Below are 22765 nucleotides of genomic sequence, written 5' to 3'. Positions count from 1 at the left end.
GCAGTTGTGGGACTGAGTGGGTCGGGGGCAGTTGTGGGACTGAGTGGGTCGGGGGGGCAGTTGTGGGACTGAGTGGGTCGGGGGGGCAGTTGTTGGACTGAGTGGGTCGGGGGGGCAGTTGTGGGACTGAGTGGGTCGGGGACAGTTGTGGGACTGAGTGGGTCGGGGACAGTTGTGGGACTGAGTGGGTCGGGGACAGTTGTGGGACTGAGTGGGTAGGGGGGCAGTTGTGGGACTGAGTGGGTAGGGGACAGTTGTGGGACTGAGTGGGTAGGGGGGCAGTTGTGGGACTGAGTGGGTAGGGGACAGTTGTGGGACTGAGTGGGTAGGGGGGCAGTTGTGGGACTGAGTCGGTAGGGGGGGCAGTTGTGGACTGAGTGAGTCGGGGGGACAGCTGTGGGACTGAGTGGGTAGGGGGGGCAGTTGTGGGACTGAGTGGGTAGGGGACAGCTGTGGGACTGAGTGGGTAGGGGACAGCTGTGGGACTGAGTGAGTCGGGGGGAACAGTTGTGGGACTGAATGGGTAGGGGGGGCAGTTGTGGGACTGAGTGGGTAGGGGGGGCAGTTGTGGGACTGAGTGGGTAGGGGACAGCTGTGGGACTGAGTGGGTAGGGGGGGCAGTTGTGGGACTGAGTGGGTAGGGGACAGTTGTGGGACTGAGTGGGTAGGGGGGGCAGTTGTGGGACTGAGTGGGTAGGGGACAGCTGTGGGACTGAGTGAGTAGGGGACAGTTGTGGGACTGAGTGAGTAGGGGGACAGTTGTGGGACTGAGTGAGTAGGGGACAGTTGTGGCACTGAGTGAGTAGGAGGGACAGTTGTGGGACTGAGAGAGTAGGGGACAGTTGTGGGACTGAGTCGGTGGGGGGGGGGGGGGGAGTTGTGGGACTGAGTGGGTGGGGGGGGGGAGTTGTGGACTGAGTGGGTAGGGGACAGTTGTGGGACTGAGTGAGTCGGGGGGACAGTTGTGGGACTGAGTGGGTAGGGGGGCAGTTGTGGCACTGAGTGAGTAGGAGGGACAGTTGTGGGACTGAGAGAGTAGGGGACAGTTGTGGGACTGAGTCGGTGGGGGGGGGAGTTGTGGGACTGAGTGGGTGGGGGGGGGGAGTTGTGGACTGAGTGGGTAGGGGACAGTTGTGGGACTGAGTGGGTAGGGGACAGTTGTGGTACTGAGTGAGTCGGGGGGACAGTTGTGGGACTGAGTGGGTCGGGGACAGTTGTGGTACTGAGTGAGTCGGGGGGACAGTTGTGGGACTGAGTGGGTAGGGGGCGCAGTTGTGGGACTGAGTGGGTAGGGTGGGCAGTTGTGGGACTGAGTGGGTCGGGTGGGCAGTTGTGGGACTGAGTGGGTCGGGGACAGTTGTGGGACTGAGTGGGTCGGGGACAGTTGTGGGACTGAGTGGGTAGGGGGCAGTTGTGGGACTGAGTGAGTAGGGGACAGTTGTGGGACTGAGTGGGTCGGGGACAGTTGTGGGACTGAGTGAGTAGGAGGGACAGTTGCAGGACTGAGAGAGTAGGGGACAGTTGTGGGACTGTGTGGGTCGGGGACAGTTGTGGGACTGAGTGGGTCGGGGACAGTTGTGGGACTGAGAGAGTAGGGGACAGTTGTGGGACTGAGTGGGTAGGGGACAGTTGAGGGACTGAGAGAGTAGGGGACAGCTGTGGGACTGAGTGGGTAGGGGACAGTTGAGGGACTGAGAGAGTAGGGGACAGTTGTGGGACTGAATGAGTAGGGGACAGTTGTGGGACTGAGTGAGTAGGGGACAGTTGTGGGACTGAGTGGGTAGGGGACAGTTGTGGGACTGAGTGGGTAGGGGGGAGGAGTTGTGGGACTGAGTGGGTCGGGGGCAGTAGTGGGACTGAGTGAGTAGGGGGGCAGTTGTCTGTGGGATTGGGGACAGACACGTGGATTTGGTTTGTGAGTAATCTGCTAAATGACAGTTAAATAAGCATTTTTGATTGGCTCACATTTTCTAGTAGCCGAATAGAGCTTAGAGAAAGACAGGATGGTGAGACAGAGGGGGAAAGAGAGAGGGATAGGGCAGCAGAAGCCAAGACAGAAAGCCACAGAGAGGGAAAAGGATAGAGATCAGAGAGAGAGAGACAGTAAGAGAGAAATGGAGAGAGAAGGAAATAAATTGAAAGAGGTAGTGAGATAGAGGTAGTAACAGCTAGAGACAGTGAGGGACACAGACAGACAGAGCGGCAAGCTTTCATTTCAGGGAGGTAGCCATGACTTCTATGTCTCATAAATCCAAAACCATGCAGCCTCACCAGGAGTTGCCTCACCGGGAGTTGCCTCAGCGGGAGCTGCCTCAGCGGGAGTTGGATGTCAAAGTTCCCATGGCACATTTCATGGAGCAGGGAACTCTACAGTAATGTTCCCTTTAACTTGTTTTTTATGCGCGGCTGGCATATTGCACTGCACCGTCCCTTTGAGATTGACACATGGCCACGCATCTTAAAGGAAATGTTGCATGTGTTCGGCCTGTTTGTTACCTGCACTGCACATTCCTGATTGCTGCATGACTGCACACCCATGCAGCTTGGAGGGAATGTTGCTCCCCAGTATCTTGGTCATTTATCTCATTGTTGTTTGTGGGAGCTTGCTGTGCATAAATTGGCTGCTGTGGTTCCCGACATACAACAGTGACTACACTTCAAAAGTACTTTATTAGTTTAAAATGCTTTGGGAGGTTCAGACATATTGTAAATGAAATGCAAAGATCTTTCTGTAAACGCTCTGGGCTCCCTTACTGAAATGGAATCAGGAGTTAGTCCTGGACATTACCTGGAAAGTCAGCAGAAGGGTACGGCTCCTTCACTTCATTGACATTGGCTTCAAATTCATCCACTTTAAGCTGTAAATGTTAAACAGATGCCATGAGTAAATCAGCATCCAATATTTGCATGTACGCAGATACCCAACCCAGAGTCTCCCCTCCACAGTGGACATGTACACAGTCAGCGTTATTCTCAATCCTCGGGTATACCTATACCCATTTAACATATACACCCCACTGTCCAAGCCCAGGCCAGGATCCGCATTCAATATTGTCCTGTTCACACCTGCAATTCCAGTCCAGACCCTGGAGCAAGACCAGGTATTCGGTGACTCCGGACTGCACAGCACACCGGAGCGGGTATGCTGGGGGCCAACAATTACCGGGCAGCACCCAACACCCTCTCCACCAATCACTACCTACCATCCAACACCCTCTCCACCAATCAGCACCCACCATCCAACACCCTCTCCACCAATCACCAGCCATCATCCAACACCCTCTCCACCAATCACCAGCCAGCATCCAACACCCTCTCCACCAATCACCAGCCAGCATCCAACACCCTCTCCACCAATCACCAGCCAGCATCCAACACCCTCTCCACCCATCACTGCCCAGCACCCAACACCCTCTCCACCAATCACCACCCACCATCCAACACCCTCTCCACCAATCACCACTCACCATCCAAAACCCTGTCCATCAATCACTGGCCACCATCCAATATCTGCTCCACCAATTACTGCCAGTCATCCATCCCCACATGAGGGTGGGTATATGGTGATTGGATGCAAATAAAGAGAAAAGGTATGTGATATATTTCTCATTAACTGGGCCTTGGGGACTCTGGATGCCCACTGTCCAGTGGTTGCTATGGGCAGGGGTAAGGATTAAGGTTTGAAGAAGCTGCCTCTCAGGAGACAAAACATCAACAAATGAAATCAATGGAATATCAATGACTGCAGACGAAAGAATGGTTCAATTTCCCCCATCTGGGGGTAGCTCGCAGGGGCAAAGGCCACAGGGCAGAGGGCATGATAGGTTCCCCACCAACGCCCCATCTAAACATTTTTTCTGTTGTGCACAGTCTGTAGATTTGATTATGCAGTACTTTTAAAATTTTTTGCACGGCAGCAGACGCACATTATTATAAAGAGAACAACTTGTGAGCGGCCTGCGCGGTACATTCTGGGTTGTGGCCACACATAGCTTACAGGAAACATTGAGGATAGCCTCATCCGTCTCTAGACCCCATCTTGGCAAAGGCATAAAACCTCTGACAAAGTAACTTCCCTGTGCTGCTCAGTCCCAGGCCAGGCCTCTGTCTTCTTCCCCATGATGATGATGATGAAACAAAAAAAGAGGGTGTATGATGAACATCAGATGAACTCATCAGGTGGGAACCAGGCCTTATACAATAGGTAGAGAGGGGAGGTGAAGAGGAAAATAAGACTGGCAAAGAGAGAATATGAGAATAGAATGGCAGTTAATATAAAAGGGAACCCAAAGATCTTCTACTGGCATGTAAATAGTAAGCAAGTGGTAAGAGGAGTGGGGCCTATTAGGGACAGCGAGGGTTATATATGCTTAGAGGTGCAGGGCAAGGCTAATATACTTAATGAGTACTTTGTATCAGTGTTCACCAAGGAAATGGAGGCTGACAAAATATCAGTACAAGCAGTGAGAGTAGAGGGAATAGATAGGGTAAAAATTGAGAGGGAGGAGGTACTAAAAAGGCTGGCTATGCTTAGGGTAGATAAGTCACTTGGTCCGGATGGCTTACATCCAAGGTTGCTAAAGGAAGTGGGGACAGAGATAGTGGAAGGGCTTGCCATAATCTTTCAATCTTTCCTGGATACCGGGGAGGTGCCAGAGGATTGGAGAGTGGCAAATGTGACACCCTTATTCAAGAAAGGATGTAAGGACAGTCCTCGTAACTACAGGCCTAACATCAGTGGTGAGTAAGGTTTTAGAAACAATAATCAAGGAAAATATCAATGGACAATTCGAAGGGTTTGAATTAATTAAGGATAGCCAGCATGGATTTGTAGAAGGCAGATCATGCTTAACTAATCTAATTGAATTTTTTGATGAAGTAACAAAGAAGGTTGATGAAGGGAATGCAGTGGATGTTGTTTATATGGATTTTAAGAAAGTATTTGATAAGGTACCACATAAAAGGCTGGTTAAGAAAACTGAAGCTCATGGAATAGGAGGGTCAGTGTCCAACTGGACAAAAAAACTGCTGATAGAAAACAGCGAGTCGCAGTAAATTGTTGCTTTACGGACTGGAGGATTTTTTTTATTCATTCATGGGATGTGGGCATTGCTGGCTAGGCCAGTATTTATTGCCTATCCCTGATTGCCCTTGAGAAGGTGGTGGTGGTAGTGCCACACAGATGCATCTGCAACAGGTAGATTGGTGAGCACAAGGTCAAGTAGCCATAAATGACTCTGTGACCCTCTGTTTTTTTTATTCTGTCATGGGATGTGGGCGTCGCTGGCCAGCATTTATTGCCCATCCCTAATGGCCCTTGAGAAGGTGGTGGTGAGCTGCCTTCTTGAACCGCTGCAGTCCATGTGAGGTAGGTACACCCACAGTGGGTTAGGAAGGGAGTTCCAGGATTTTGACCCGGCGACAGTGAAGGAACAGTGATATAGTTCCAAGTCAGGATGGTGTGTGGCTTGGAGGGGAACTTGCAGGTGGTGGTGTTCCCATGTATTTGCTGCCCTTGTCCTTCCAGGTGGTAGAGGTCGCGGGTTTGGAAGGTGCTGTCTAAGGAGCCTTGGTGCGTTGCTGCAGTGCATCTTGTAGATGGTACACACTGCTGCCACTGTGCGTCGGTGATGGAGGGAGTGAATGTTTGTAGATGGGGTGCTTTGTCCTGGATGGTGTCGACCATTTTGAGTATTGTTGGAGCTACACCCATCCAGGCAAGTGGAGAGTATTTCATCACACTCCTGACTTGTGCCTTGTAGATGGTGGACAGGCTTTGGGGAGTCAGGAGGTGAATTACTAACAGCAGGATTCCTTGCCTCTGACCTGCTCTTGTAGCCACAGTATTTATATGGCTACAAATTTCTGGTCAGTGGTAGCCCCTAGCATGTTATATGGTCCTAAGCCAGGCCTGTGTTTCCTTCCCAATTTATACAGTCCCAGGCCAGGACAGTGTTTCCCTTCACTATTTTATACAATCCCAGGCCAGGACTGTGTTTCCTCCCACCAGTGTTATAAAGTTCCATGCCTGGTCTGTGTTTCACATTCCCCATTCAGTGCTATACAGTCCCAGGCTGGCCTGTGTATCAGTCAGCAACTGCTGTGCCTCTACTTGCTGACACGGCCCAGCTGGAAGCCTGGCTGACTTAGTAGTGCTGACACAGGCAGTGCTGGGCAGGCGCAAACAGGTTTAACTCTGACCTTGGCAGTGGTGGGAATACCCTCGGCCTTAAGCTTTGCCAGCTCGAGTTTCTTCAACAGCAGCTTCTCTTCCTCCGATCGGCCTGGGTTGGCAGCCCTGAATAATCAAAGCAGAGTGTAGGATTGAACAGCAAGCCAAAGTACGGGCCAGGTCTCAGTTACGGAGCCCGAGGACTGGGCCGGTTCTCAATTACTGAGGCCGAGGCCTGGGCTGGTTCTCAGTTACTGAGGCCGAGGACTGGGCCAATTCTCAGTTACAGAGGCCGAGGCCTGGGCCAATTCTCAGTTACAGAGGCCGAGTCCTGGGCTGGTTCTCAGTTACAGAGGCCGAAGCCTAGGCCAATTCTCAGTTACAGAGGCCGAGGCCTGGGCCAACTCTCAGTTACAGAGGCCGAGGCCTGGGCTGGTTCTCAGTTACTGAGGCCGAGTCCTGGGCTGGTTCTCAGTTACGGAGGCCGAGGCCTGGGCCGGTTCTCAGTTACGGAGGCCGAGGCCTGGGCCGGTTCTCAGTTACGGAGGCCGAGGCCTGGGCCGGTTCTCAGTTAAGGAGGCCGAGGCCTGGGCCGGTTCTCAGTTACGGAGGCCGAGGCCGAGGCCTGGGCCAGTTCTCAGTTACGGAACCTGAGGCCTGGGCCGATTCTCAGTAACGGAGGCCGAGGCCTGGGCCGGTTCTCAGTAACGGAGGCCGAGGCGTGGGCCGATTCTCAGTTATAGAGCCGGAGGCCTGGGCTGGTTCTCAGTTATGGAGTAGATGTACATTCCAAATTTAGATCCTAAATAAAATCTTGGAGTGGGGGCTTGATCTAAATTTTTGAAATATGGAGCTCCTTTTGATAGAACTCTCAATCCACATTATTCGCAGTAGTGAACTGACCAGACTGACCCACACGTCTCCCAGCTTCTCATGATGGTGCTCATCATTTTCTTCGCACTTCCCTCTCCCTCACCTCCCCCCTCACACTTGCCTCTCCTCCACCAATCTTACACTTCCCAGTCCTTCTCCTAGCTCATGCATCTCTCTCCTCCTCCACCCTCACACCTCCCTCTCCTCCTCCTCCCTCACACTTCCCTCCTCTCCTCCTCCCTCACACTTCCCTCCTCTCCTCCTCGCTCACACTTTCCACTCCAGCTCCTCCCCCCTCACAACTCTCTTTTGCCTCCCTCACTCTTCTCTCTCCCCCTCCACCCTTACACCTCCCTCTTCTCCTTCACCCTCACACTTCCATCTCCTCCTCATCCCTCACTCAACCCTCTCCTCCTCCACCCTCACACTTCCCTCTCCTCCTCCACCCTCACACTCCTCTCCTCCTCCACCCTCACACTTCCCTCTCCTCCTCCCTCACACTTCCCTCTCCTCCTCCTCCCTCACACTCCCCTCTCCTCCTCCTCCCTCACACTCCCCTCTCCTCCTCCTCCCTCACACTCCCCTCTCCTCCTCCTCCCTCACACTCCCCTCTCCTCCTCCATCCTCACACTCCCCTCTCCTCCTCCATCCTCACACAACCCTCTCCTCCTCCATCCTCACACTTCCCTCTCCTCCTCCTCCCTCCACTTCCCTCTCCTCCTCCTCCCTCCACTTCCCTCTCCTCCTCCTCCCTCCACTTCCCTCTCCTCCTCCTCCCTCACACTCCTCTCTCCTCCTCCTCCCTCACACATCCCTCTCCTTCTCCCCCCGCACACTTCCCTCTCCTCCTCTACCCTCAAACTCCTCTCTCCTCATCCACCCTCACACTCCTCTCTCCTCCTCCCTCACAATCCTTTCTCCTCCTCCTCCCTCACACTTCCTGCTCCTCCTCCACCCTCACACCTCCCTCTCCTCCTCCTCCCTCACACTTCCCTCCTCTCCTCCTCCCTCACACTTCCCTCCTCTCCTCCTCCCTCACACTTCCCTCCTCTCCTCCTCCCTCACACTTCCCTCCTCTCCTCCTCCCTCACACTTCCCTCCTCTCCTCCTCCCTCACACTTCCCTCCTCTCCTCCTCCCTCACACTTCCCTCCTCTCCTCCTCCCTCACACTTTCCACTCCAGCTCCTCCCCCCTCACAACTCTCTTTTGCCTCCCTCACTCTTCTCTCTCCCCCTCCACCCTTACACCTCCCTCTTCTCCTTCACCCTCACACTTCCATCTCCTCCTCCTCATCCCTCACTCAACCCTCTCCTCCTCCACCCTCACACTTCCCTCTCCTCCTCCACCCTCACACTTCCCTCTCCTCCTCCACCCTCACACTTCCCTCTCCTCCTCCTCCCTCACACTTCCCTCTCCTCCTCCCTCACACTTCTCTCTCCTCCTCCTCCCTCCACTTCCCTCTCCTCCTCCTCCCTCCACTTCCCTCTCCTCCTCCTCCCTCACACTCCTCTCTCCTCCTCCACCCTCACACATCCCTCTCCTTCTCCCCCCGCACACTTCCCTCTCCTCCTCTACCCTCAAACTCCTCTCTCCTCATCCACCCTCACACTCCTCTCTCCTCCTCCCTCACAATCCTTTCTCCTCCTCCTCCCTCACACTTCCTGCTCCTCCTCCTCCCTCACACTCCTCTCTCCTCCTCCTCAAAGAACAAAGAAAATTACAGCACAGGAACAGGCCCTTCGGCCCGCCAAGCCTGCGCCGATCCAGATCCTCTATCTAAACCTGTCGCCTATTTTCTAAGGGTCTGTATCTCTTTGCTTCCTGCCCATTCATGTATCTGTCTAGATACATCTTAAAAGACGCTATCGTGCCCGCGTCTACCACCTCCGCTGGCAACGCGTTCCAGGCACCCACCACCCTCTGCGTAAAGAACTTTCCACGCATATCCCCCCTAAACTTTTCCCCTCTCACTTTGAACTCGTGACCCCTAGTAATTGAATCCCCCACTCTGGGAAAAAGCTTCTTGCTATCCACCCTGTCTATGTCTATACCTCTCATGATTTTGTACACCTCAATCAGGTCCCCCCTCAACCTCCGTCTTTCTAATGAAAATAATCCTAATCTACTCAACCTCTCTTCATAGCTAGTGCCCTCCATACCAGGCAACATCCTGGTGAACCTCCTCTGCACCCTCTCCAAAGCATCCACATCCTTTTGGTAATGTGGCGACCAGAACTGCACGCAGTATTCCAAATGTGGCCGAACCAAAGTCCTATACAACTGTAACATGACCTGCCAACTCTTGTACTCAATACCCCGTCCGATGAAGGAAAGCATGCCGTATGCCTTCTTGACCACTCTATTGACCTGCGTTGCCACCTTCAGGGAACAATGGACCTGAACACCCAAATCTCTCTGTACATCAATTTTCCCCAGGACTTTTCCATTTATTGTATAGTTCACTCTTGAATTGGATCTTCCAAACCGCATCACCTCGCATTTGCCCGGATTGAACTCCATCTGCCATTTCTCTGCCCAACTCTCCAATCTCTCTGTATTCTGCTGTATTCTCTGACAGTCCCCTTCACTATCTGCTACTCCACCAATCTTAGTGTCGTCTGCAAACTTGCTAATCAGACCACCTATACTTTCCTCCAAATCATTTATGTATATCACAAACAACAGTGGTCCCAGCACGGATCCCTGTGGAACACTACTGGTCACACGTCTCCATTTTGAGAAACTCCCTTCCACTGCTACTCTCTGTCACCTGTTGCCCAGCCAGTTCTTTATCCATCTAGCTAGTACACCCTGGACCCCATGCGACTTCACTTTCTCCATCAACCTACCATGGGGGACCTTATCAAACGCCTTACTGAAGTCCATGTATATGACATCTACAGCCCTTCCCTCATCAATCAACTTTGTCACTTCCTCAAAGAATTCTATTAAGTTGGGAAGACATGACCTTCCCTGCACAAAACCATGTTGCCTATCACTGATAAGCCCATTTTCTTCCAGATGGGAATAGATCCTATCCCTCAGTATCTTCTCCAGCAGCTTCCCTACCACTGACGTCACGCTTCCCTACCACTGACGTCACACTTCCCTCAACTCCTCCTCCCTCACACAACCGTCTCCTCCTCCTCCCTCACACTTCCCTCTCCTCCTCCACCCTCACACTCCTCTCTCCTCCTCCTCCCTCACACTCCTCTCTCCTCCTCCTCCCTCACACTCCTCTCTCCTCCCTCACATTTACCTCTCTTCCTCCTCCCTCACACTCCGCTCTCCTCCTCCCCCCTCACATTTACCTCTCCAATTTCCTCCTCCTCTTCTCCTCTGCAGCTTCTTTCTGAGCTGATGTCAGACTTTCCGCCTCTGCCAGATTGTCAACTGCGATGGCCAAGAAAACATTCAGCAGAATATCTGTAGAAATCCTGCTCAGGATTAAAATATACCCCAAAATATACCCCAAAATATCCAAACTCCAAGGCAGCAACAAATGGGCCAAAGTATCCACCAAATATACATCAGTCACTATCTCAGGCAGAGGCCAGGCCGACAGTCTCCCCCCGTTAACAGGGAGAACTGGAGCTGACATCAGCCCATTGCCCCCCCCTCCCCACCAAATCCCCCACCCAAATCCCCCTCACACCCACCCCTCCCCACCCCACCACCCCCTCCCCACCAAACCCCCCCCACCCAAACCCCCCACCCAAATCCCCCTCACACCACCCCCTCCCCACCAAACCCCCCCCACCCCATCCCACCCCCCCTCCCCACACAATCCCCCCCTCATTTCCACCACGCATCCCCCCCACCCCCTCCGCCTTCTAACTGCCAGACCATTCACAGTGAAGGATACAGTTTCCACAGACAAACAGGATGATGAAGTAAATGCAGACCAGCACACCGGGGAAGGAAGGGCCTCCATAGGCCATGATGCCATTGTTCATGATGGAATTCCAGTCCTCACCAGTCAATATCTGCATCAAACAGAGAGGGTTAAAGTTCAATCCACACAGCCAAGGAACCAGCACATAGGTCTCAACATCAGCCATCACAGCCCTGAACAAACAGCAGTACAAGATCCTGCCCTTACAGACCAGCATTGCTGAGGTACTGTCCAGGCAAGGGCAGTGAGAGGGGGAAGGAGCAGAGGGAGAGATAGTGGGAAGGGAGCAGTGGTGGGAGGGGAGAGGAGAGACAGGGGAGAGGGGAGGGGAGAAGGGACAGGGAGAGACTGGACCAGAGAGTTAGGTTGAGGGGTGAGTGGAGACAGGAGAGGGGTAAGAGAAGAATGAAGAGGGAGGGGACAGTGGTGGAGGAGGGGGAGAGGGGAAGGGAAGAGGGAGGCAAAGAAGAAAAGAGAACCAGCCAAGGTAGAGAGGGAGCCAGGGATATAGCAAAGTGGCGGTCAGGGTAGATAGAAGGACAGGGATTGGGGGCAGAGTTACAGAGGTAGGGGGTTAGGGTTAGAAAGTGGCCAGGAGTTAAAGGGTAGGTGCAGGGGTAGAGAGAGTGGCATAAAATTCTGGGAGGGCTTTGACAGGGTAGATGCAGAGAAGCTGTTCTCCCCCTGGCTGCAGAGTCTAGAACCTACAGCGGGGGGTGGATGGGGGGGGGGAGGGTGCGGTAGTGAGGGGGGTGCGATTGTGGTGTGTCACAGTCTCAGGATAAGGGTTCAGTCATTTGGGACTCAGATGAGGAGAAATGTCTTTGCTCAGAGGATTTTGGAATTCTCTACCCCATAGCGATGTAGTTGCTCAGTGATTGAGTTTCTTCAAGATTAAGATCGAGAGATTTCTTGGGCACGAATGGAATCGTGAGCTATTAGGGCGGGGGATACACAGAGAGAAGGGGAGGGCCCAGAGGAGGATTAGAGACCCTGAGTGAAGGCTTTATTGCCTTTATTTTTTATTATTTAGAGATACAACACTGAAGCAGGCCCTTCGGCCCACCGAGTCTGTGCCGACCAACAACCACTCAGTTATACTAATCCTACATTAATACCATATTCCCTACCACATCCCCACCATTCTTCTACCACCTACCTACACTCGGGGCAATTTACAATGGCCAATTTACCCATCAACCTGCAAGTCTTTGGCTGTGGGAGGAAACCGGAGCACCCGGCGGAAACCCACGCAAACACAGGGAGAACTTACAAACTCCACACAGGCAGTACCCAGAACTGAACCCGGGTCGCTGGAGCTGTGAGGCTGCGGTGCTAACCACTGCGCCACTGTGCCGCCCTATTGCCAGGCCTCGGGCTCAGTAACTTGAGGTTCTGAATGTCTTTTTAGCCCACCCTATCTGCTGCGGGTCAGTGACCCCCATCCTCTCTGCCAAGGGTCTGACTCCCGTCCTCTCTGCCGAGGGTCAGCGATTCCCGTCCTCTCTGCCGAGGGTCAGCGACTCCCGCCCTCTCTGCCGAGGGTCAGCGACTCCCGCCCTCTCTGCCGAGGGTCAGCGACTCCCGCCCTCTCTGCCGAGGGTCAGCGACTCCCGCCCTCTCTGCCGAGGGTCAGCGACTCCCGCCCTCTCTGCCGAGGGTCAGCGACTCCCGCCCTCTCAGCTAAGGGTCAGTGACTCCCGTCCTCTCTGCCAAGGGTCAGTGACTCCCGTCCTCTCTGCCAAGGGTCAGTGACTCCCGTCCTCTCTGCCAAGGGTCAGTGACTCCCGTCCTCTCTGCTAAGGGTCAGTGACTCCCGCCCTCTCTGCTACGGGTCAGTGTGTCAGTGCCAGGGGTGGGGACTGGAGCAGGGGTGTGGGGGGGGGATGGGGACTGCAAACATCCCAGTGAGGAAGGGTGACGACTGGCTCCATGTGGTGAGTGAAGGCAACCTCATGTCCACAGGAGGAATAAACAGGGCCAGAAAGTTTGATAGTATAGGAAGACTTAATTTCTGTCGCGCCTTTCATGGCCTCAAATCCCCAAAGTACTTTACAATGAATGAAATAATGTTATAAGGTGGGAAACACGGCAGCAAATGTCACCAACAGCAATATGATCATGAACTGATAACCTCCTGCATCTCAAACCTCTCCCAGTTCTGATGAAAGGTCATCGACGTGAAATATTAACACAGTTTCTCTCTCCACAGTTGCTGTCAGACTTGCTGAGAATTTCGAGCAGTTTTTGTTTTCATTTAATTTGTGATGTTGGCTGAGGAACAAATACTGGGCAGGACAGAATTGTGGGATCTTTTACATCCTCCAAAGAGAACAGACGAACCCTTGCTTTATTGTTTCATCCAAAAGACAGAAGCTCAAATAATGCAGCTCTCCCTCAGAAATGGAGTGTCATCCTGGATGAAGATCAACTCTCTGGAGTGGGGGTGAACCCATGATCTTCTCCATTAATTTGCACCCAATTTATAGACAGCGATAGAGTGGGATTCATGCAATTGCAAGCCTACCTGAAACACACTCAGCAGTGCCTGAGGGAAGTTGTCGAATGTGCTCCTTCGCACAAGCATGTCATCAAAGTTGTACTTTCCACCAAACAGTTGCATTCCCAGCAAAGAGAAGATGATGATGAAGAGGAAAAGGAGAAGAAGTAAGGATGCAATAGAACGGACTGAGTTCAATAGGGATGCAACCAGGTTGCTCAAAGAGGTCCAATACCTGGGCAATGAGCAAAAGAGAGAGTAAGCAAGGGAAACAAGAATTAAAGGCACAAATACATCAATAAACAGTGATTGCACAAAACACGGAGAGAAAAGGAGCACATCGAGGTGAGTCATGGCAACTGGTGTTTCAAATGGTACCACTGAGCAAAGAAAGTCTCTAACACACTGCCAACCAGTGTTTGCAACACACTGCCAACCAGAGTGTGCAACACACTGCCAACCAGAGTGCACCACACTACCAGTGTGCAACATGCTGCCAGAGTGTGCAACACACTGCCAACCAGAGTGTGCAACACACCGCCAACCAGAATGTGCAACACACCGCCAACCAGAATGTGCAACACACCGCCAACCAGAATGTGCAACACACCGCCAACCAGAGTGTGCAACACACTGCCAACCAGAGTGTGCAACACACTGCCAACCAGTGTGCATCACACTACCAGTGTGCAACATGCTGCCAGAGTGTGCAACATGCTGCCAGAGTGTGCAACACACCGCCAACCAGAGTGTGCAACACACCGCCAACCAGAATGTGCAACACACCGCCAACCAGAATGTGCAACACACCGCCAACCAGTGTGCAACACACTGCCAACCAGAGTGTGCAACACACTGCCAACCAGTGTGCATCACACTACCAGTGTGCAACATGCTGCCAGAGTGTGCAACATGCTGCCAGAGTGTGCAACACACTGCCAACCAGAGTGTGCAACACACTGCCAACCAGTGTGCAACACACTGCCAACCAGAGTGTGCAACACACTGCCAACCAGAGTGTGCAACACACTGCCAACCAGAGTGTGCAACACGCTGCCAACCAGTGTGCAACACACTGCCAACCAGAGTGTGCAACACACTGCCAACCAGTGTGCAACACACTGCCAACCAGTGTGCAACACACTGCCAACCAGAGAGTGCAACACACTGCCAACCAGAGTGTGCAACACACTGCCAACCAGAGTGTGCAACACACTGCCAACCAGTGTGCAACACGCTGCCAACCAGAGTGTGCAACACACTGCCAACCAGTGTGCAACACACTGCCAACCAGAGTGTGCAACACACCGCCAACCAGAATGTGCACCACACCGCCAACCAGAGTGTGCACCACACCGCCAACCAGTGTGCAACACACTGCCAACCAGAGTGTGCAACACACTGCCAACCAGTGTGCATCACACTACCAGTGTGCAACATGCTGCCAGAGTGTGCAACACGCTGCCAACCAGTGTGCAACACACTGCCAACCAGTGTGCAACACACTGCCAACCAGTGTGCAACACGCTGCCAACCAGTGTGCAACACGCTGCCAACCAGAGTGTGCAACACACTGCCAACCAGAGTGTGCAACACACTGCCAACCAGTGTGCATCACACTACCAGTGTGCAACATGCTGCCAGAGTGTGCAACATGCTGCCAACCAGAGTGTGCAACACACTGCCAACCAGAGTGTGCAACACACTGCCAACCAGTGTGCAACACACTGCCAACCAGAGTGTGCAACACACTGCCAACCAGTGTGCAACACGCTGCCAACCAGTGTGCAACACGCTGCCAACCAGAGTGTGCAACACACTGCCAACCAGAGTGTGCAACACACTGCCAACCAGTGTGCGCAACACACTGCCAACCAGTGTGCAACACACTGCCAACCAGAGTGTGCAACACACTGCCAACCAGAGTGTGCAACACACTGCCAACCAGTGTGCAACACATCACCAACCAGAGTGTGCAACACACCACTAGCATAGCTCTTTTTAAGTATTATCTAATTCCACTCCCCTACTCTTTCCCCCAAATCCTTGCAATTTTTACTACTTCAAGGATTTATTCAATTCTCTTTTGAAAGTTATTACTGAATCTGCTTCCTCCATCCTTTGAGGCGGTGCATTCCAAATCAGAAAAAACTTGCTGTGTAAATAAAATTTTACCTCATCTGCCTCTCCTTCCTTTGATAATTACCTTAAATCTCTGGTTATAGTCTCGACACTGCGAACACCCTCAATCATGTTCGCTGGCACGATCACCATACTAAATGGGATAGATTCGGAACAGATCGAGCAGCTCAAAAATGGGTATCCATGAGGCGCTGTGGACATCAGCAGCAGCAGAAGTGTATTCAACCACAATCTGTAACCTCATGGCCTGGCATATCCCCCACTCTACCATCACCATCAGGCCAGGCGACCAACTCTAATTTAGTGCAGTGTGCAGGCGAGCATGCCAGGAGCAACACCAGGCACACCTAAAAATGAGGTGTCAAACTGGTGAAGCTACAACACACAACTACACACATACTAAAGAGCAGAATCAGCATGATATAGGCAGAGCTAAGTGATCCCACAACCAATTGATCCGATCTGCAGTCCTGCCACATCCATTTGTCAATAGGGTGGACAATTAAACAACTGTCTGGAGGATAATGCTCCAAACACATATCCATCTTCAGCACAAATGACAAGGCTGAAGCATTTGCAACCATCTTCAGCCAGAGGCGCCCAGTGGATGATCCATCTCGGCCTCCTCCGGAGGTCCCCAGCATCACAGATGCCAGTCTTCAGTCAAATCGATTCACTCCATGTGATATCAAAAAATGGCTCAAGGCACTGGGTACAGCAAGGATTCTGGGCCCTGACAATATTCTGGCTGGAGTCCTGAAGATTTGTGCTCCAGGACTTGCTGCGCCCTTAGTCAAGCTATTCCAAGACAGCTACCACACTGGCATCCACCTGACAATGTGGAAAATTGCCGAAGTATGTCCTGTACACAAAAAGCAGGACAAATTCAATCCAGCCAAGTACCGCCCCATCAGTCTACTCTCGATCATCAGAAAAGTGACAGAAGGTGCTGTCGACAGGGCTATCAAGTGGAACTTACTCAGCAACAAGCTGCAAACCGATGCTCAGTTTGGGTTCTGCCAGGGCCACGCAGCTCCTGACATCATTACAGTTAGTCCAAACATGGACAAGAGGTGAGGTGATAGTAACTGCCCTTGACATCAAGGCAGCATTTGACCAAAAATGGCATCAAGGAGCCCTAGCCAAATTGAAGTCAATGGGAATTGGGGGAAAACTCTCCACTGTTTGGATTCATATCTAGCACAAAGGAAGATGGTTGTAGTTGTTGGAGGCCAATCATCTCAGCAAAAGTTCCTCAGGGTCATGTCCTAGACCCTACCATCTTCAGCTGTTTCATCAATGACCTTCCCTCCATCATAAGTTCAGAAGTGGGGATGTTGTTAAGACCTCAGTTGAGACCGTCAACTTTAAAACAAGAGATATGAACTTCCCAATGACCAATTCAAGAATCACACGACAAGATTTCACATTTTAAGACTTTTACTACAACAACTAAACTAAAAATCAACATTAATGAAACATTACTTAGCAAGTGGCTAATACACTAAACTACAGGGAAAGGTATTTCCCATTAACATATTGACACATTTGAAAACTCCATACTGCGTTCTCATCAAAAAGGTATCCTTGCAGTTAAAAATCCCAAACTCCTCCCAGCCACAAAGGGTTGGAACTCCCAGTGTCCTGAACAAAGCTAAAAAGCTAATAAAAGCATAGAAAAATAGGAGCAGGAGTAGGCCATTCGGCCCTTCGAACCTGCTCCGCCATTCAATACGATCATGGCAGATCATCCAAACTCAGTACCCTGTTCCCACTTTCTCCCCGAATCCCTTGATCACTTTAGCCCTGAGAACTATATCTAACTCTTTCTTGAATATATTTAACGATTTGGCCTCAACTGCTTTCCGCGGTAGAGAATTCCGCAGGTTCATCACTCTCTGGGTGAAGAAATCTCTCCTCATCTCAGTTCTAAATGGCTTACCCCTTATCCTTAGACTGTGACCCCTGGTCCTGGACTCCCCCGCCATCGGGAACATCCTTCCTGCATCTTGTCTGTCTAGTCCTGTTAGAATTTTGTAGGTTTCTATGAGATCCCCTCTCATTCTTCTAAACTCTAGTGAATACAAGCTTAATCGACCCAATCTCTCTTCATACATCAGTCCTGCCATCCCAGGAATCAGTCTGGTGAACCTTCGCTGCACTCCCTCCATAGCAAGAACATCCTTCCTCAGATACGGAGACCAAAACTACACACAATACTCCAGATGTGGTCTCAACAAGGCCTTGTATAATTGCAGCAGGACATCCCTGCTCCTGTTCTCAAATCCTCTCGCTGTGAAGGCCAACATACCATTTGCCTTCTTAACTGCCTACTGCACCTGCACGCTTACTTTCAGCGACTGGTGCACAAGGACACCCAGGTCTTGCTGCACCTCTCCCTTTCCAAATCTATCGCCTTTCTGTTTTTGCCACCAAAGTGGATAACCTCACATTTATCCACATTATCCTGCATCTGCCATGGATTTGTTCACTCACTCAACCTGTCCAATCACACTGGAGCTTCTCTGCATCCTCCTCACAGATCACACTCCCACCCAGCTTTGTGTTGTCTGCACTAGGGAGGCGGTGCTTTAGTGGTATTATCACTAGACTAGTAACCCAGAGACCCAGGGTATTGATCTGGAGACATGGGTTCGAATCCCACCACAGCAAAAGGTGGAATTTGAATTTAATTATTAAATCTAGAATTAAAAGCTAGTCTAATCATGGCCATGAAACCATTATCAATTGTTGTAAAAACCCATCTGGTTCACTACTGTCCTTTAGGGAAGGAAATCTGCTGTCCTGACCTGGTCTGGCCTACATGTAACTCCAGAACCACAGAAATGTGGTTAACTCTTACATGCCTTCTGAAATGGCCTAGCAAACCATTCAGTTGTACTTAACTGCTACGACGTCAATAAAAAGGAATGAAACCGGACAGACCACCCAGCATCGACCTAGGCACCGGAAACGACAACAGCAAACCCAGCCCTGTCGGCCCTGCAAAGTCCTCCTTACTAACAGCTGGGGGCTTTTGTCAAAGTTGGGAGAGCTGTTCCACAGACTCGTCAAGCAACAGCCTGACATAGTCATACTCACGGAATCATACCTTACAGACAATGTCCCAGACACTGCAATCACTATCCCTGGGTATGTCCTGTCCCACGGGCAGGACAGACCCAGCAGAGGTGGCGGGACAGTGGTCTACAGTAGGGAGGGAGTTGACCTGGGAGTCCTCAACATTGACACGGACCCCATGAATTCTCATGGCATCAGGTCAAACATGGCAAGGTAACCTCCTACTGATTACCACCTACCGCCCTCCCTCAGCTGATGAGTCAGTACTCCTCCATGTTGAACACCACTTGGAGGAAGCACTGAGGGTGGCATGGGCACAAAATGTACTCTGGGTGGGGGACTTCAATGTCCATCACCAAGAGTGGCTCGGTAGCACCACTACTGACCGAGCGGGCCGAGTCCTAAAGGACATAGCTGCTAGACTGGGTCTGCGGCAGGTGGTGGGGGAACCAACATGAGGGAAAAACACACTTGACCTTGTCCTCACCAATCTGCCTGCCGCAGATGCTTCTGTCCATGACAGTATTGGTAGGAATGACCACCGCACAGTCCTTGTGGAGACAAAGTCCTGCCTTCACATTGAGGATACTGTCCATCGTATTGTGTGGCACTGTCACCGTGCTCAGTGGGATAGATTTCTAACAGATCTAGCAATGCAAAACTGGGCATCCATGAGGCGCTGTGGGTCATCATCAGCAGCAGAATTGTACTCAACCACAATCTGTAACCTCATGGCCCGGCATATCCCCCACTCTACCATTACCATCAAGCCAGGAGACCAACCCTGGTTTAATGAAGAGTGCAGGAGGGCATGCCAGGAGCAGCACCAGGCATACCTCAAAATGAGGTGTCAACCTGGTGAAGCTACAACCCAGGACTACTTGCATGCCAAACTGCGTAAGCAGCATGCGATAGACAGAGCTAAGCGATCCCATAACCAACAGATCAGATCTAAGCTCTGCAGACCTGCCACAACCAGTTGTGAATGGTGGTGGACAATTAAACAACTAACTGGAGGAGGTGGCTCCACAAATATCCCCATCCTCAATGATCGGGGTGCCCAGCACGCCAGTGCGAAAGATAAGGCAGAAGCATTTGCAACAATCTTCAGCCAGAAGTGCCGAGTTGATGATCCATCTCGGCCTCCTCCTGAAGTCCCCAGCATTACAGACTTCAGCCAATTCGATTCACTCCGCGTGATATCAAGAAATGACTGAAGACACTGGATACTACAAAGACTATGGGTCCTGACAATATTTCGGCAATAGTACTGAAGACCTGTGCTCCAGAACGTGCTTCACCCCTAGCCAAGCTGTCCCACTATCGCTACAACACTGGCATCTACCTGGCAATGTGGAAAATTGCCCAGGTATGTCCTGCACACAAAAAGCAGGACAAGTCCAACCCGGCCAATCAGTCTACTCTCAATCATCAGCAAAGTGATGGATGGTGTCATCAACAGCGCCATCAAGGAGCACTTGCTTAGCAATAACCTGCTCAGTGACGCTCAGTTTGGGTTCCAACAGGCCACCCAGCACCTGACCTCATTACAGCCTTGGTTCAAACATGGACAAAAGAGCTGAACTCATAAGGTGAGGTGAGAGTGACTGCCCTTGACATCAAGGCAGCATTTGACCGAGTATGGCATCAAGGAGCCCGAGCAAAACTGGAGTCAATGGGCATCAGGGGGAAAACTCTCTGCTGGTTAGAGTCATACCTAGTGCAAAGGAAGATGGCTGTGGTTGTTAGAGGTCAATCATCTGAGCTCCAGGACATCACTGTAGGAGTTCCTCAGGGTAGTGTCAAGGCCCAAACATCTTCAGCTGCTTCATCAATGACCTTCCTTCAATCATAAGGTCAGAAGTGGGGATGTTCGCTGATGATTGCACAATGTTCAGCACCATTTGCGACTCCTCAAATACTGAAGCAGTCCATGTAGAAATGCAGCAAGACCTGGACAATATCCAGGCTTGGGCTGATAAGTGGCAGGTACCATTTGTGCCACACAAGTGCCAGGCAATGACCATCTCCAACAAGAGAGAATCTAACCATCTCCCCTTGACATTCAATGGCATTACCATCGCTGAATCCCCCACTATCAACATCCTAGGGGTTACCATTGACCAGAAACTGAACTGGATTAGCCATATAAATACCATGGCTACAAGAGCAGGTCAGAGGCTAGGAATTCTGCAGCGAGTAACTCACCTCCTGACTCCCCAAAGCCTGTCCACCATCTACAAGGCACAAGTCAGGAGTGTGATGGAATACTCTCCACTTGCCTGGATGGGTGCAGCTCCGACAACACTCAAGAAGCTCAACACCATCCAGGACAAAGCAGCCCGCTTGATTAGCACACCATCCACAAGCATTCACTCCCTCCACCACCGACGCACAGTGGCAGCAGTGTGTACCATCTACAAGATGCACTGCAGCAATGCACCATGGCTCCTTCGACAGCACCTTCCAAACCCACGACCTCTACCAACTAGAAGGACAAGGGCAGCAAATACATGGGAACACCACCACCTGCAAGTTCCCCTCCAAGTTACACACCATCCTGACTTGGAACTATATCGCCGTTCCTTCACTGTCGCTGAGACAAAATTCCTGGAACTCCCCTCCTAACAGCACTTTGGGTGTACTTACCTCAGATGGACTGCAGCGGTTCAAGAAGGCAGCTCACCACCACCTTCTCAAGGGCAATTCGGGATGGGCAATAAATGCTGGCCTGGCCAGCGACACTCACATCCCATGAATGAATAAAAAAAAACTTGGATATATTACATTTAATTCCCTCATCTATATCATTAATATATATTGTGAATAGCTGGGGTCCTAGCACTGATCCCTGCGGTATCCCACTAGTCACTGCCTGCCACTTGGAAAAAGACCCGTTTATTCCTACTCTTTGTTTCCTGTCTGCCAATCAGTTCTGTATTCATGTCAGTACCTTAACCCCAATCCCATGTGCTTTAATTTTGCACGCTAATCTCTTATGTGTGACCTTATCGAAAGCCATCTGAAAGTCCAAATACACCACATCCACTGGTTCTCCCTTATCTATTCTACTAGTTACATCCTCAAAAAATTCCAGTAGATTTATCAAGCATGATTTCCCTTTGGGTAAATCCATGTTGACTTTGTCCGATCCTGTCATTCTTTTCCAAGTGCTCTGCTGTTACATCTTTTATAAAGGACTCTCGCATTTTCCCCACTACTGATGTCAGCCTAACTGGTCGATAATTTCCTGTTTTCTCTCTACTTCCTTTTTTAAATAGTGGGGTTACATTAGCTACCCTCCAATCCATTGGAACTGTTCCAGAGTCTATAGAATTTTGAAAAATGACCAGCAATGCATCTACTATTTCTGGGGCCACTTCCTTAAGTACTCTGGGATGTAGATTATCAGGCCCTGGGGATTTATCGGCCTTCAATCCCATCAATTTCCCCAACACCATTTCCCTACGAATACTGATTTCATAAAGTTCCTCTTTCTCACTAGACCCTATGTACCCCAACATTTCTGGGAGGTAATTCGTGTCCTCCTTTGTGAAGACAGAACCAAACTATGTATTTAATTGTTGTACCATTTCTTTGTCCCCCATTATAAATTCCCCCGTTTCTGTCTGTAAGGGACACACATTTATCTTCACTAATCTTTTTCTCTTCACATATATATCGAAAATTTTACAGTCAGTTTTTATGTTCTCTGCAAGCTTACTCTCATATTCATACATTTTCCCCTTCTTAATCAATCCCTTTGTCCTCCTTTGCTGAATTCTAAACTGCTCCCAATGCTCAGGTTTGCTGCTTGTTCTGGCCATTTTATCTTTCTCCTCCTTAGCTCTAATACTATCCCTAATTTCTTTTGTAAGCCACGGTTGAGCCACCCTTCCTGTTCTATTTTATGCGCCAACCAGGAATGAACAATTGTTGTAATTCATCCATGCGCTCTTTAAATCCACTGTCAACCCTTTAAGTAATGTTCCCCAATCTACCATAGCCAACTCACGCCTCATACCTTCATAGTTTCCTTTGTTTAGATTCAGGACCCTAGTCTTGGAATCAACTCTCTCACTCTCCATCTTAATGAAGAAT

At 50.9% G+C, this 22765-nt stretch overlaps 1 protein-coding gene across 6 annotated transcripts in view; it reads right to left on the bottom strand.

The window, feature by feature from the left end:
- The window catches only part of cacna1sa (calcium channel, voltage-dependent, L type, alpha 1S subunit, a), a 722633-nt gene that overhangs the window by 295817 nt on the left and 404051 nt on the right, over positions 1-22765 (bottom strand). For all 6 annotated transcript variants that reach the window (XR_010977454.1, XM_068056917.1, XM_068056913.1 and 3 more), the window contains 5 exons: positions 13469-13676; positions 10912-11032; positions 10358-10472; positions 6202-6298; positions 2789-2858 (listed from right to left, as the gene is read on the bottom strand). Coding sequence is in view for 5 of the 6 variants with exons in the window: in XM_068056917.1 (XP_067913018.1) it covers positions 2789-2858; positions 6202-6298; positions 10358-10472; positions 10912-11032; positions 13469-13676 (611 nt within the window). In the remaining variant the exon portion in view is untranslated. The remainder of the gene's footprint in view (positions 1-2788; positions 2859-6201; positions 6299-10357; positions 10473-10911; positions 11033-13468; positions 13677-22765) is intronic.

This window comes from Heterodontus francisci, chromosome 25 (assembly GCF_036365525.1).
Source record: "Heterodontus francisci isolate sHetFra1 chromosome 25, sHetFra1.hap1, whole genome shotgun sequence".
Taxonomy (NCBI): Eukaryota; Metazoa; Chordata; class Chondrichthyes; order Heterodontiformes; family Heterodontidae; genus Heterodontus; species Heterodontus francisci.
Note: the sequence above shows the minus strand (reverse complement) of the source record. Positions and strands in the feature narration are given on the sequence as shown.